At 39.3% G+C, this 14,367-nt stretch overlaps 1 protein-coding gene across 1 annotated transcript in view; it reads right to left on the bottom strand.

The window, feature by feature from the left end:
* PTPRG (protein tyrosine phosphatase receptor type G) overlaps window positions 1-14,367 on the bottom strand; it is a 413,639-nt gene that overhangs the window by 20,577 nt on the left and 378,695 nt on the right. The window contains exon 15 of the mRNA XM_042799608.1: window positions 10,053-10,144. Within this exon, the coding sequence (XP_042655542.1) occupies window positions 10,053-10,144 (92 nt within the window). The remainder of the gene's footprint in view (window positions 1-10,052; window positions 10,145-14,367) is intronic.

Genomic DNA, 14,367 nt, shown 5'->3' with positions numbered 1-14,367 from the left:
TCAGTCCAAAAAATTTAAGCTCGATCTTCTTTTGCAACGGTTTACAGAAACTGTGTTTAAAATAATGATACGTTAATTGCTGGATTGGACACAAAGCCCTTCAGTATTGTCCTGTACGACATGGTCTGATTAAACCGAGCCGTGTTAGCTGGTGTGCGGTTATGCTCCTCTCCACAGACGTGGTGACAGATGCACTCTGGGCACCCTGGGGTCCAACCGTCCCCCCTGATCAGCAGTCCATCCATCTTCTGGACTGCATCTCCTGTGATGCCCCACTCTGTCCCCTCTTAGGAAGGGAAGACAGACTCCCTCAAAGGCAAGAGTGGCCAGCGCAGTATAAGAAACTAAGCACAAACCCCCCTTCAACAGAAGCCTTTGACCACGGGACAACTTACCTGCTTATAACCTCTCAAAACAGGGTTTCTGACATTTAAGTTTGGCATTGACCTTTTGTTAGTTCTCTGCAGAGAGATGCCTTTTATGAAATATAAATAAAATAGATCTCTGAAGATAACAGCAAGTGCTTTAAATACCACTGCTTGGACACTGATTAACAGCCCATGACATAGTGAAAACGATAAAAGGTTGTATCCACGTATATATACATTTACAAAGCAGAAAGAGGTCAGGCTTGCCAAGGTGTTCATGAAGCTAGAGGTGCAGACTTTTGTCTACTTGAGGCTGTAGGTTAGACACCTAATTCCCATTGATTTTTTTAGTTCTCAACCTACCCCTTATTTACACTGTCCAACAACAGAGTAAAGCGCTACTGAACTACTGAAATGGGGCAATGGAGGGTCTTTTCCCGATTCTCCTTGGCCAGATTGTCCTAGAGAGTTACACACTTCAGAGACTGTTTTGCAAACTGAATCACTAAAATTTATGTGTGATATCACCTCCAAGATTTATATTTGTTTAATATCTATTTAACCACAATCATCCTGAAAAAGCTAAACCCCTTTTTATCACTAGCATAAATAATCTTAGTTTAAAAACACATTTTTGAGAAATATATCAATGTTTGGAGTTTACAAAGTTGTGGAAGAAACTATATTTACTCAAATCTTTTGAGAGTCCCAGAAATTGCACCAAACTGAACCAATTTCCCCCAAGGATATATGGAGAAGTGCCAAATTACTTTGTACTTCAGGCTTTAAAAATAACAGTATAGAACCTGCCTAAGAGGGAAAGTCATTAGGAGCTCACAGCTGCTACAAAGATCACAAGCTAAGTGACAGAGAAAAATTATCAAGAGAAATGCTATACAAACAGCAGATGTAACAGAGTTCAGCATTATGCAGACATTTCACAAAGGACTTGCATAGCAATTTTGATATCTTCCCCAGCATTTACATTTTAAAAGTGCAAAGCATACTAAAACCTTGAACATTTTATAGCTTTTATATCCACATGACACTTCCAAATAACAATTGCTTCCCTCTCTCTCCCCCCCTCCATAGGGAGAAACATACTACATTCAAGGAGATGAGCTGAGCAAAGACAAAAAGGAATCAAGCAAAACTCTCAGCTGGCCCTAATAGAATTTTCATAGTTCCATTTCTCTCACAGAAATAAAAAAACGCATTAAAGTGTGCACTTCCCCTAATTCTGCCTGTCAGCTCCAGTAAGCAAGGGACTTCTGATTACACAATGGGTAGGATCAGTTCATCCTAAGCCATAACTGGAAAAGCAGCATTACTTACATGTTAGGTTGATTTAATGTAATTTTATGTTACTCTTTTTTCCATTTAGAAATCATATAACATCACTGCTGTACCACTGTAGGTCACTCCTAACAAATACCCCCCTGCTTTAAAAAAGCCTCACGTCAAACTCTACATCCCTGCATCACTACAAAATTATTTTTAGAAGTTATTAGCATTGAAACATTTATGCCAAATGCTGTAGAATTTAATACAGATGAATCCAATAAGATTCTGTGGAGAATACCCTAAAAAGTTATAGAATTTAATAGGGAATTACCTCCCTGCTAAGGAATTTTCTCTGACAGTTTAAATACTACATAGTAAATGTATCACTTTCTATTAAATTCTATAGGATTTTTCCATAAGGGAATTGTTGGTGAGGTTAATCATTTTAATTAACCTTTTTATGTTGATGCTGACTGTTTTCTCAACTGTACATGTTCCCAGCTGGCCCATATAAAGTTAATAGAAGAGGAAGATTAAGCTAAGATGGTGAAAAACACAGCAGAGGAAAAGAAGGTCTGACGCCGTGAGAGCTGATCATCTGAAAATGGCTTTTCGGAACACATAATATTCTAAATGATTTTTAATACCCTGGAAAGCTGCTATAATGGTGGATTTCTATGTCTGCACAGTGCAAAGAACAGCAGAAGGAGATTGTTCAAGAAAAGCTCCCTGTTGCCATTTCACCTCAACTCTTTCTGTTGTTTTAAAAATCAGCGTAGAACAATAAAAGGCCATTTTGACTTCACCCGCCCCAGCCCAGACACAACCAATGCTCTGAGATGCTGAGGCTGTCCAGCGAGGAGGGGACTGAGGACATCCTCCAGCTCCACCTTGGCCACTGACAATGTGCGGCTGTGCTGCATGCACAGATAAGGCTGAGAGCAGAGTGTGGTTATCCACACTCTCTTATCCTCCTAGTTTCATCTTTCTAAATTCTAACAGAAAATTATTAAACCACAGGCACACCCCACCAGACAGTAAGGCATAAATTAACATTCCTTTGTTATTAAAGTCGAAGTGGTTGTCTTTCATCAATGCACAAAATGCTGCAAGAAGACAAGACTAGTTGCAGCCTGTTATCTATGCCTCTGTTCAGAGTATTATTTACCCTTTGGCAGAAGAGGACAGCCCGGCATTAATAAATATCACCCTGGAGAAAGTTCCAAAAAGTCACCATCCTAATTATGCCATTTTTCCACATTTATGTATATTACATATTTACTTTCCCAGCATTTCCTATTTCTTATGTAATGAACACCCTGGGATTTCTAAATCTTACTGGCTACCAAGTCTTTCATTTGCATTTAAAACATCACCATGATTTTATTATTATAATAACTTAAGTTTGCAGGCAGGCCACCAGGTCAGGTCCGATCCCAGGCTGCTCATTGCAGCCTAAACAAACTCCTCGTCAATTAGCACAAAACCGCTACTGGCACCATGAAGTAGGACAGCTAGCGTCCATAAAACCACATCCATAATTCATCCACAAACTTTTCAGCTCTAGTCTTTTCTTTGGCTTTCCTTAATCCTGCTTAGTCTCTTCCACTGATTTTAACGGCGGCTGGCTAGCACACTGCTGCTTTTTGCGTTTAACTTTGCAGAACACATTACTGTCCAAAGATGAATGGATACAGGCTCTTATTCTGTCCTTTCAACTTATCATTGACAACCCGAGAAACCAAAGTACATGGTTTCAATTGACCGTTAGTTACTGTAAAAAGTGTTCTAGTCTATGCTATTATGGCTAATTTACCTTTTAATTATATTGTCCATGCTAATGCTAATTGGAATTTGATACACTCAGGTTTAACGACCCATTTTCATTGCCTTTCTGAAACAAGTTACAGATTAGTTTCTTCTAAACTTCAAAGAATTTCCATTTAAGTGTAAAATCAAACTGCTCCAGTGTCTTGCTGGCAATATAAGGTTCTGAGCAAGAGTTTTTGCTACAGTGACTGAGCAGGAACTCGGTCTCTTGATTTGTCCTTACGCAGTGCTGCTGTTGTTTCCCATTACTTCTAGTCTGATGTCCTAGCAGGGGCTGAACTGTGAAAGCCTATGAATAGCAATGAGGAGGAATCATGAACAAAGAAAGGATCCTAATCTGAAGGACTAAATCAGAGAAGAGCCATAGCTGTGTTTTGATATTATTGTGATATTTTTCAGCATGAAAGCAGCTCATTCATCCGCCCCTAAAATCATTTTTGATCTATTATTTCAATCCCAAATTAAGTGAATTCTATGGTAGTATTCCTCCTGTTTATTTTATCACAACAAACGTGAAGACAGCATACCAACAGAGACAGCAGATAGTATTTGAAGATATCCCACAGGAATAGTGTAGATTTTTGTGACAATTTAGCACTAGTATAAACTCTCCAATAGCACTCAAGAGAGAGGTGAGCTGGGGACAGCCTAAAAAGAAGGAGAAAATAAACAAACCAAAGCAACTGAACACAGGAATAAGAGTGGAGGAATCATGAATAGATAGCTAAAAATTAATGTAAAGGAGTAAGTGAGGAGGGGATGGTGGAGGACTGTTTGCTTGTGGTATCCTGCCCTTTGTTAAGCAGGGAGGTGTCCGAGTCTGACTGAAACCGTGCATTGCTCTTGCGGTGCTACGGCTCCTCCGAGCAGGACGTCCAGGCAGAAACTTTGGGTATGGCTGCAGTACTATGTAAGTGAATGGTTAGTAACACAAAGCCCAGATATGTGAACTGCTTTTATTTCTTCTCTTCAACGTTATCTCTTCATTCACAACGCCAGTTTCTTAGGGGTAGGTCAAGCAGTGAAATAAGAACCAAGAACTCTGGGAAGACCCTCTTCTGCAGCAATCCTTCCTCCTCCAGCTTCACAGTGCTGCTTCCCTTTGGTTTCCATACAGCAATGCACAGGGTGAGAATACCTCTGATTATGGCAATTTTGGGCCAGGGTTGTAAAACATTCCCCAGTGCAGTAATGTCTGCTAGCAGCAGGCTTTTGAAATGGCATCTTTCTACTGCCAAATTCCTTGGTGTAAATGCAGTTATAAGCATGTGTCTGCTGTAAGCTGTGTCTAATCTGTAAGGGATGCCAGTATAACTACACAGTGGTGTTAGTGTCTCAAGAAATGTGCAAAGTGCAGCGTTATCTGTCTTCAATGCAGCCCTTCGCTAGAGAATAACATTCTGAGGTCACCGGTTAAAAAGAGCTACTGACCCCTGCTTTGAGCAGCAGCAACCATGAGAATAACATTAGCAAATCCCCGCCACACCACTGAAGATATGGATTTATGCTATTTTCTTACATTTCAGGACATTTAGAAGAAGGTGCCACTGGAGTATAAAGATATTTTCAATTTATGTGATGAGGGAGCTAGACAGCCTGCCTCCAAGTTCAGTGAGCCTGTTCAGACTCCAAATTGGCAATGAATCATTACACTCACACGGCCACAGGCAGGAAAGGTCTGCAGAGATTGCATTCACCCACTCTAATCACTCCCGCAGCAGCACTGACCAACCCATTCCAGAATTAGGGAGGAGGGAAATAAAATTGTCTGATCTCAAAAATCCAAATACTGCATTATACTATAAAAAGTCACAGTTAGCTTTGGGGATGGAGGGTGATTTCTTGGCTTAGTGTTCCTTTCTTAGAGCAAAAGGACATGACTACTCAAAAAACTTACGGTGTTATTCCAGTAACCGGCCAGGGGGAGGGAGTGAAAAGCGTTGCCGTGGGAGGTGGCACTTCACACTCTTTTTGATACAAGAATTTGGAGGGCATATGCCCTATAGTCAGACTATCAGGGGAATAGAAGATGACAAATGTGACATCAGTTTTTAAAATGAGATCCAGAAGGGATTTCAGGCACTACAACCCACTAAATCTGACTTCTCTGTGGGGCAAACTGCTAGACGCTGTAATAAATAGCAGAGCTAGCGAATGCCTCTAACACACTATGGAGAGGTCCCTGAAGAATTCTATAGGTAAGAACAGTCTGCAAGAAAACAGCATATTTGGATTTCCAAAATGTTTGTGAAAAGGCCTCTCAGAAAACATCACTTAAAAAACTGATCTGTCTTGAAGCAAAAAGAAAACTTGCCTTGTATATTAACAGGTTAGAGGTAGGACTCACCTGCCCAGGAATTGTCAGTGTTCAGATTTCACCAGTTGGACCTTATGGGGACCTAATCTATTCAGAAATGGATTGCAGAGGAGACAAAGTGTGTTTATGATATAAAATTATTCGGGGTAATTAGAACAAAAGCTGTTTGTGAAGAGAAGCAGAACAATCTTGCAATGCTGATTGGCTGAGTGATAAAAATGACAAATGAAATTCAATGTTGATAAATGCAAAGTGATATACGTGGAAAAAACAACCCTAACTATACATACATACTGACAGGTTCCCAATTTGCTATTGCCATTCAGTGATGAGACCGCAGGGTCACAGCTGATAGTTTTCTGGAGGTGTCAGCTGAGCACTCAGTAGTTGTTAGAAAACAAATGGGATGTTAGGAAAAAGGAAAGCAATAGAAAACCAAACAGAAAATACCAATGTGCTCCTGCAGAACTCTGCAGTAAACCCACTCATTAAATACTGTGCACAGTTTTGGCCTTCCCATCTTGAAAAGGATATTGCAAAGGAAGAAAAAAAGGTACAGAGGGAACAAGTCATCATAAGGCTACAATGGCTTCCTCAGTCAAACAAATTAAATACTTGAGACTTCTTCAGATTTGAAAACAGTTGGTTAAGGGGGGAATATGAGGGAGGTGGACAGAATCATGTGAGACATTTAAGTGAACAGTGATGTACTCTGTAATGCAAAAACTAGGGGGCACCAAGTTATTAGGTATGAGTTAAAAGCAGAAAGAAGTCTGTTCTTGTGGAAAAAAATTGTAGAATTCATTGCCATGGGATGCTTTGGACACCAGAAGTCTAAAAATGTTCAAGAGGCAAATAGAAATTTATGGAAGAAAGGTCTATCAAAGACTATTAAACATACTGATGCCAAGAAAATCTCTGGCTAGACAAGGAGTAGATAGAATCTCTGGCTCAGGAAGCCTCCAAATCTGTTTAGTCTTGCCACCAAATCCTGCCCTAGTGCTGCCCTGTAAAAATGTGGTACCTCACCTTGTATGCCACAGCAAGAGGGTGCTGGAGCTGCCTGAAAGCAAGCCAAAAAACCTTCTTGAACATTTTACAGCATTAGGTTGAACAAATTCCAAGGTAGAATATGAAGAGTTATATCAGAGACCAGCACTGGTGATGCAAGATCATGGACTTTATTTTAAAAAGCTCTTTGTTGTTCAGTATTAAATTGAGCCCTATATTTCTAGTTTATATCAAAAATTGAAAATTCATGGGTCTCAAAGGAAATCTTAACAGTTCTGTATATACAAGAAAGCCCAGCTATCACTAGACAATAAAGCTGGCTACTTGCACTATGATTATCCAAAGGGAATAAGGTTTCATTTTGGATGTATTTTCCAAGGAAATATTTGTGAGTTCAAAGTTCTTTTTCCTCTGCACATGAAATGCTTCCTAAGCACATTCACAAAATATTCAGCTGTAATTACAGCTCATATTAAGAGGAGGAACGAATATTCACACAATTTACTTTCAAAGGAATCTTCTTCATGCAAAAATTAACACAATATAACCCACAACATGCTTCCAAAAACATAGGAAGAGACACCAAAAACTAGCAACAAACAAATGGAGAATGTTTGCCTTCTACATCAGGCAGGGTATGTGTGTGCCTAGCTTAGTCCTTCCTTTCACAAGTTCCACCATAAAACTCCTGCCACAGAAATTTCTGTAGAGATTTTTGATCTTTTTTTCCTTTAAAAAAAACCCATGCGCTGGCTATCTTTGGGAAGATTTATTTATTCTGTAGTACTGATCACATTCTTTCAGCATCTCCTTGCCATCCTCTTCTCTCTTCCTTTTAGATGTAAAAAGCAGATTTTTTTGTAAAAAGCCCATATGACTGCAGAACCTAATGCCTCTTTTCAGAAGTTCCCCAGGGCTGAAGGCATGATATTGCTGTGGTACCTTCCACCCAAGGCTGGCAGAACACTGGATTTTCTGTTTCAGCTGGAATCCTACTGCTTCTCCATAAAACATTAGCTAAGGCTCCACTGTAACTGGCAGATACAATTCCAGCATATACACCCTGGCTGGATCTGACTGGACGTGAGCAGTTAGACCACTGGCCCCTTCCAATAGCTACGGTATACATGTAACCTCTGGCTCCTCCATCTCTCACTTTCAAAACTGGGAATCTGATCTCTGAGTCAGTTTAGGCACTTGAGAAACATTTTACCTCCAGGCTCTGTGAAAAATTCCAGGTTTCACTCTTCTGTCCCATTACTGCGAACTGTATGGAAGAAAATCAGGCCCACAAGCCGTCAGCAGGGCAGAACATAAACAATGAAAGGGAGCCGGATGGTTTATCCCAGACAGTGATTGTCTTGTTCCTATTCCTTCTCCTTACTGTAGGAGGAGATTTCATTTATTCTCTAGGAAGCCGAGACCTCAACGATGGAGAAATACATCTGGAGTAGCTATACTGACTTCAAAGCAGACGCTCCAAATTTTAAGCCAGCACAGAGAATAGAATTTGGCACATGCAGTGTAGTCGGAGGAGTTTAGCTTCCCTTCAGAGGGGACCCTGTGCTCCCTAGAATAGGACTAATTGGCCAAAGCACTCTCTCCGACTGACTGCCACGGTGCAGCACTCGCAGCAGGGAGCTCCAGGAGGAAGGGAAAAATAAGGCTATTAGAGCAGTGTTTTTCTTTGCTAAAACACGGGCAGAAGGTGTCCAACATTTGTTAATAGCAGTGATTTTGCGACAGCTGAAGCAAGGCCTCCTTAAAGCCAGACCAAGTTTACAGATGTGTTGCTGATTATTTTGAATAATTAAATGGTGTAAAACCCAGCTGTGATGAATAGTGCCGGGGTCGCAATTCATAAATAATTGAGAAGAGTGAGTCGCATTTGATCATCCTGATCAAATTCTACTCTCTGGAGAATAAATGTTTGTCCTGAATACCATCAACATTGTTAAATGCCTCAATATTCCTGCTCAGCCATCCAGCCAGCAGTCAATTGAACTAAATCACTTTAACACCTTACACATTTGCCTTCCTCATGAATACAAAATGTTTCTAACTTACACAATGGGTTTTGGGCATCAGACAAAGCAGCCACTCTTTATAGACAGTAACCAAACAGCAACAATAAATGTTTTAAATGATCTCATTAAAAACAATTCCTGCATATAGTCTTGTCTTTACTGCAGTAAGCAAAGAAGCCATAGATATCAGGCCACCTATTTTGGTTCATTGCCTTGTTTGTAAGCGGAGCTGCCTCTCTGATACACATGCAGCACACAAACACACCTCCTTTTGCTGGTAGGGAAGCCAGTAGCACAGCTCTGTGCAATTTCCTGGGGCTCCTCCTGTTTCTCAATACTTGCAGAAGTTCAGCAGTGACTGTGGTTAGACTGAATGAAAGAAATGCCTAACAACCAGCCAGAAAATACTGAGTTGTTAAGGCCTGACTCTGCAGCCTGTCCTCATACTCTGTGATGTTTACCATGTTTGCACAATATGGATTTGTTAACTCAGAGTTGGAAAACTACTTTCACTTTGATGGAATTATCTCCAATTTATAGCAGATTTATAGGTCAGAATCTGTCCTCAACAGGTAATGAGATGCAAACTTTAAAATAGTCACATCAGATAAATACCACCAACTAAATCCTGAAGCATTTCTCCTTGGTTTTACTGGAATAAAATAACCAACGACTTCAACAGCAATCTTTTCTGGCTGAACAGAGCATGAACAAGGACTACAGAAACTGAAACACACTTTGGGTTTTCATAAAAGACCAAATTCTACTATTCTTACTCCTACTGAGCACTATTTTACTCCTTTTGAGCTACTCAGGGGGTATGTGACTTCTCAGTGTGACTAAGAGGAGCAAATTCTGGGCCAACAAGAGTAAAATAAACTGTAGATTATAAGAAAAGCCTGGAGTTTAAAACAACTGCTTGTATCTTCATCTTGTTCCTGGGTGATTGCAGGCAGCTTTTCCTATTTAATAAAAATCTAGCAGGGTCCCCCCTTAAAGGCACTAAATCTGGTGGTTAGAAAACATCTGTAAACATCTAGTCCCACATTGCTCATACCTGGTGTCTGATTGGCATTTCCCTATTTCTTCTGATACATTTGAACACTGCATTTACCTGACATGATAGCATCACACAGATGTCGCGTGGTCCCTAACTATTAATACACAATTAACTTTAGAAAAACAACATTTTAGTGGTGGATCATTAAATCGTACCTCAAAGTCTTCCGAGAACCCATGCTGGTTATTAGAATACAGCTCACTGATGTGTTTAACGAACTGCTTGACTGGAATTGCTTCCATATCATCTGTAGAAAGAAACAGATATTTGTCTCATACATAAAACTTCAGGAGAGAAAGTGTTCACTCAATATCGCTTAGATCTGAGTTCCTAGCAGAGCTAGTTCAATATGCACTAATAAGAAATCTTGATGAATCTGGCCAATTTTGAGGTAAATTCTTCATATTCTATTTCTAATTCTAAGCACTACAATTACGAATACTGAGAGTTTATCCCCTGGGATGCTAATTTACAAAGTCCAATTGAAGTTCAAGGATCATTTAGTTGTTGTTTGCAGCTTGAAGATGGTTGTGGACGGGATGAGGAGGCCTCCTCTCCTTCCACATTACATAAAAAGGACAGAAGAGACTCAAAATATGAAACTACAGTTGAAAATTGCCCCCAGTAAGTTTTCACCAGACTGAGCAGACACACAGGCTTTTTTCTCCTGAAAGTTATTAACTTTTTCCTTTTTACACAATGATGTAGAATCCAAATGGACTTATCATGAAACTGTCTCTGAGCAAAAGAACAGGCAGCACAACACCCACATTAATTTGAGTTCTCTCTCATGCCAGACACTATTCATAACATTGAATATGTATTCCACTGGACAATTTGCTCTTGCTCAGCACAGTGCAAATTCCACCCCATATACCAATAAATCACCCACAGACGTTTTCTTAAAAGAAAGAATTCAAAGGCTTGAACTGAATTAAAGACAAACAAGACTGTTTCGAGCACCTGGGACTCCGGACAGATTCTAATAAAGCTGGGCAGTAGGATGGCTGCCTTATTTTTCTCTTTCTCTCTCTCAAAAAAGGCCTACATGTTGTTATAACCACCACTGCAGTTGGTAGAAACACTGTGCTTGCCAAGATTCATTAGTTAATATTTTCAGACTGGCATTTAGTAAACGTAAATTGCTATACAACTGTGATTACTTTCAGCATGTGAAATAATCTGTTGCCTGATGGCTACTATTGTCTGATTGCATGATTTTATGGCAATACTCTGGTATTCATATATTCCATTTAATATTCTTCTGAAGATTGCATCCAGTTTATATTTACCCCTGGTAATTCAGTGGTGTATTTTTGCTCCCATTTAGCAGCCATATGGTTTGGTGCTACAGCTGCATTATAATCTGGATTCTTTTCCTTTTAAACATCTACATTATGATAGAAAAAATCCAAATATTTCTACAGATACTTAGCAAAATTTAACGATAAATAAATAGATGTGACATTTACTGTATTCGGAGTGAAAGATCTTTGGCAGCTAAAACCTCTAAGCTGTCACATATGCTTTTCTTAGCAAAGGGTATGAAGATCTGTATGTGTAAATGAGGTTCTACTTTGGCAAGAATTTTATAGATCTGTGACAATCTGATTTCTTTCCATCTGATGGCAGTTAATATTGACCGTGTCATTACTTCTTTACTCTTATTTTATCAGGTAACGCTCTAAGGTGGCTTTTTGCAGCTATTGACATTTTCAGATTTCAATCAGCCCTCTTCTATTTTATTTACAAGAACCAATTGTTAAAGAGATGTTTGCAATCTGATCACCTCCCAGTATAGTTATGCTACTTTAATTAACCACATGCTCATTTAGTGAATAATACAGAATTCAAAACATTTGACAAGTATATGCTCATCTTAGCAAAAAGCTGCAGCATGCAGAAATGCTGGCACTTTAAAATATTTAAGTGATAACATTTATTCTATATAGTATTGAGAACATCATAATCTCATAACATTTGTATTAATATTTTTGCAGCCAAGACACTTAAATTAAATGATCTATAGGAACAGCAGTCAATAGCGAGAGCCTGTAAAACAATCTTTCCTCTCCTGAAAAGTAACCCATACATCCTAGATTTCCTTGCAAATAATTTGTGCTATGATAGCAATTTCACATACTCTCACCAGAAAAGTTCTATAGTTATTATTTCTTTTTTTTCTTGAGTAGTCTAGCTCAGCTGAGACCAACTGAGATCAAGGATTCACTGCAGCAGACCAGTGTGTCCAATTTAATTTTGCAGAAGGCAGAATTTAATTTTAATTGTGATCTGTGAGCCAAAAAATACATTAGAGATAACGTGTTCTCTGGTCCACTGAATTCCCACCAATTTCAAGGATGGGTCTGCACCAGAGATCCATGGCAAAATATGGTTGGTTTTCTTTTTATCACCATCACTGCATGGTGGCAGTATGTCTCCACCTTTACAGCCACTGCTAATTCATTTCTCTGTTGTTCACTATTCTTTACTATTTCTCCTCCCTTTTTTCTCTTCTGCAATTTCACTTACTATTCCCTCCTTTTGCCTTAACCTAATGCAGTTTCTTACCTTATTTGATAACATGGGCAACAATTAAACATTAAATAAATTAACTAGGAAATACTGTTGACAGATGAGCTCACTGGGTGAGAGGGAGCTGCCCATAAGCTCAGGAAAACCTTAATGGAGCAAATGTGATTGTTTACTACTAGGAAGATTAAAATCAGAACTACAAGTGTTAGAAACTCAAAAAAAAAAAAAAAAAGCCTATGATTTCCAGCTTTCAAACTGCTGGGATAACGTGGTCCTACTGACCGTGCAAGATCTGGCAGCTCCTGAGCAGGAGCCAGGCAGAGGCCACCCCTCGGGGACAGGCACAGCCCAGCGGGGACAGGCAGCTTCCCGGCTGCGCACCCATCCTGCCCCTACTAATCGCCACAAGAAAGCAGCTGTAACGTAAGATACGGTCTATTACACTAACCAATGAAACAGAAAAGTGTTAAAGTAATTTGGGTCTGTATTTTTCTATCCATGACATCCAATTCCAAACTCCCACCCAGGAACATAAATTACTTCAGCTGGGGTATATTCATGCTTTGTCATGGGCAGCTTCGCAGACCTCTGGTAAAATATGTACTAATATACTCAGCACTCTTGAATGATACCTGCTCTGACGTTACCTGAAGACGGCTGTGACCTTCTTTAAGAAAACCGACAGATGTAGCTAGATGCACAGATTATGCTTTTCCTTGCACTATCATCAGTCCAAAGGTGTTGGTTAAGCCTTCTTTCCATCTTAAGACAAATAGACTTCAATGACTGTAATTCTTTTAGTCGATCGAAGAGATTAATGGAATCCTATAATGGCTAATTAGGAGCTCCCAGTTCTTCTGTGCATATTCCCTTTTGTACCATATACTTTTTCCCATCCAAAAGCTAGAGTGACATTTGATATTGTCAGTATAATGCTTACATTTTGCAAGACCCACACATTATTCAAAGAGAAGAGGGAAACTTTTTAATAACATACCTTCACCTCTAACACTGCAGATATAATTACAGTTCTGTCTAGCTTAGGTTTAGACATCTGTTTTATCAGTGTCAATAAAGTGATTCTGGATTGACATCACTACAAAATACAAGCTGAATCTGGCACCAAACTAACCCTTTGTGTTATGCAGAGAAAGAATTAATCTTAGATGGACAAGGACAAAAGTTGCCAGAACTTTAAAATAATTGTGTGTACACATAATAATAATATAACTTATAATAACATTCCTTATAATCAGTCACTACTGAAGCTCACAGCTGGGTGTATGTTTAATCCCTGTGCTAGATACTTAACACTTTGGTGAAATTCCCATCTTCACTGGCTGGTCCAAGACAAGTGCCTGACAGGAGTACTAAAACCAGAAAACCAAAGGGGACCACAACGGAGCTCATTTCCTGCCACAAAGGGAGAATGTCGAGAAGAGAGTCACGTTTGTTTTAAAAAATGATTGTAGAAGAAAACCTTCACTTGCGTCTCATTTTTTAAGAAATGGCAATTGACAATGCAGAATACTTAATACATGCCTTCAGAAGACAGCCACCTTCAAAAGAAGCCCAAAGTGTATAGATGCAATAAATTTCGAACAGGGTTACCCTTAACGTTTGGATAATTAGTAATCTTACCAGGAAGGATTTTCCCCTATCTTCCACTTAATAAGCGGCCTTTGTAATGTTAAAGCAATAGGGGCCAATTTCAAAAGAAAAATGGGATATTGCATCAGAGATGGCATTTCCACATAATAAGATCTCAGATTCATTTTGATTCATTTATAGCCTGAAAGCTCACTGGATAGTTTAGTGACATTGGATTGGAATAGATGGTTTGGGGTCAGGAATTAATCCAGAAGGTCAAAACCAAAGTGCTTTCTCATATTACCTTTGTCTAGTTTGGATTTTTGGTGTTTCTGAAGACCAAAC

This window comes from Tyto alba, unplaced genomic scaffold (assembly GCF_018691265.1).
Source record: "Tyto alba isolate M040663 unplaced genomic scaffold, T.alba_DEE_v4.0 Super-Scaffold_3, whole genome shotgun sequence".
In the NCBI taxonomy this organism is placed as follows: Eukaryota; Metazoa; Chordata; class Aves; order Strigiformes; family Tytonidae; genus Tyto; species Tyto alba.
Note: the sequence above shows the minus strand (reverse complement) of the source record. Positions and strands in the feature narration are given on the sequence as shown.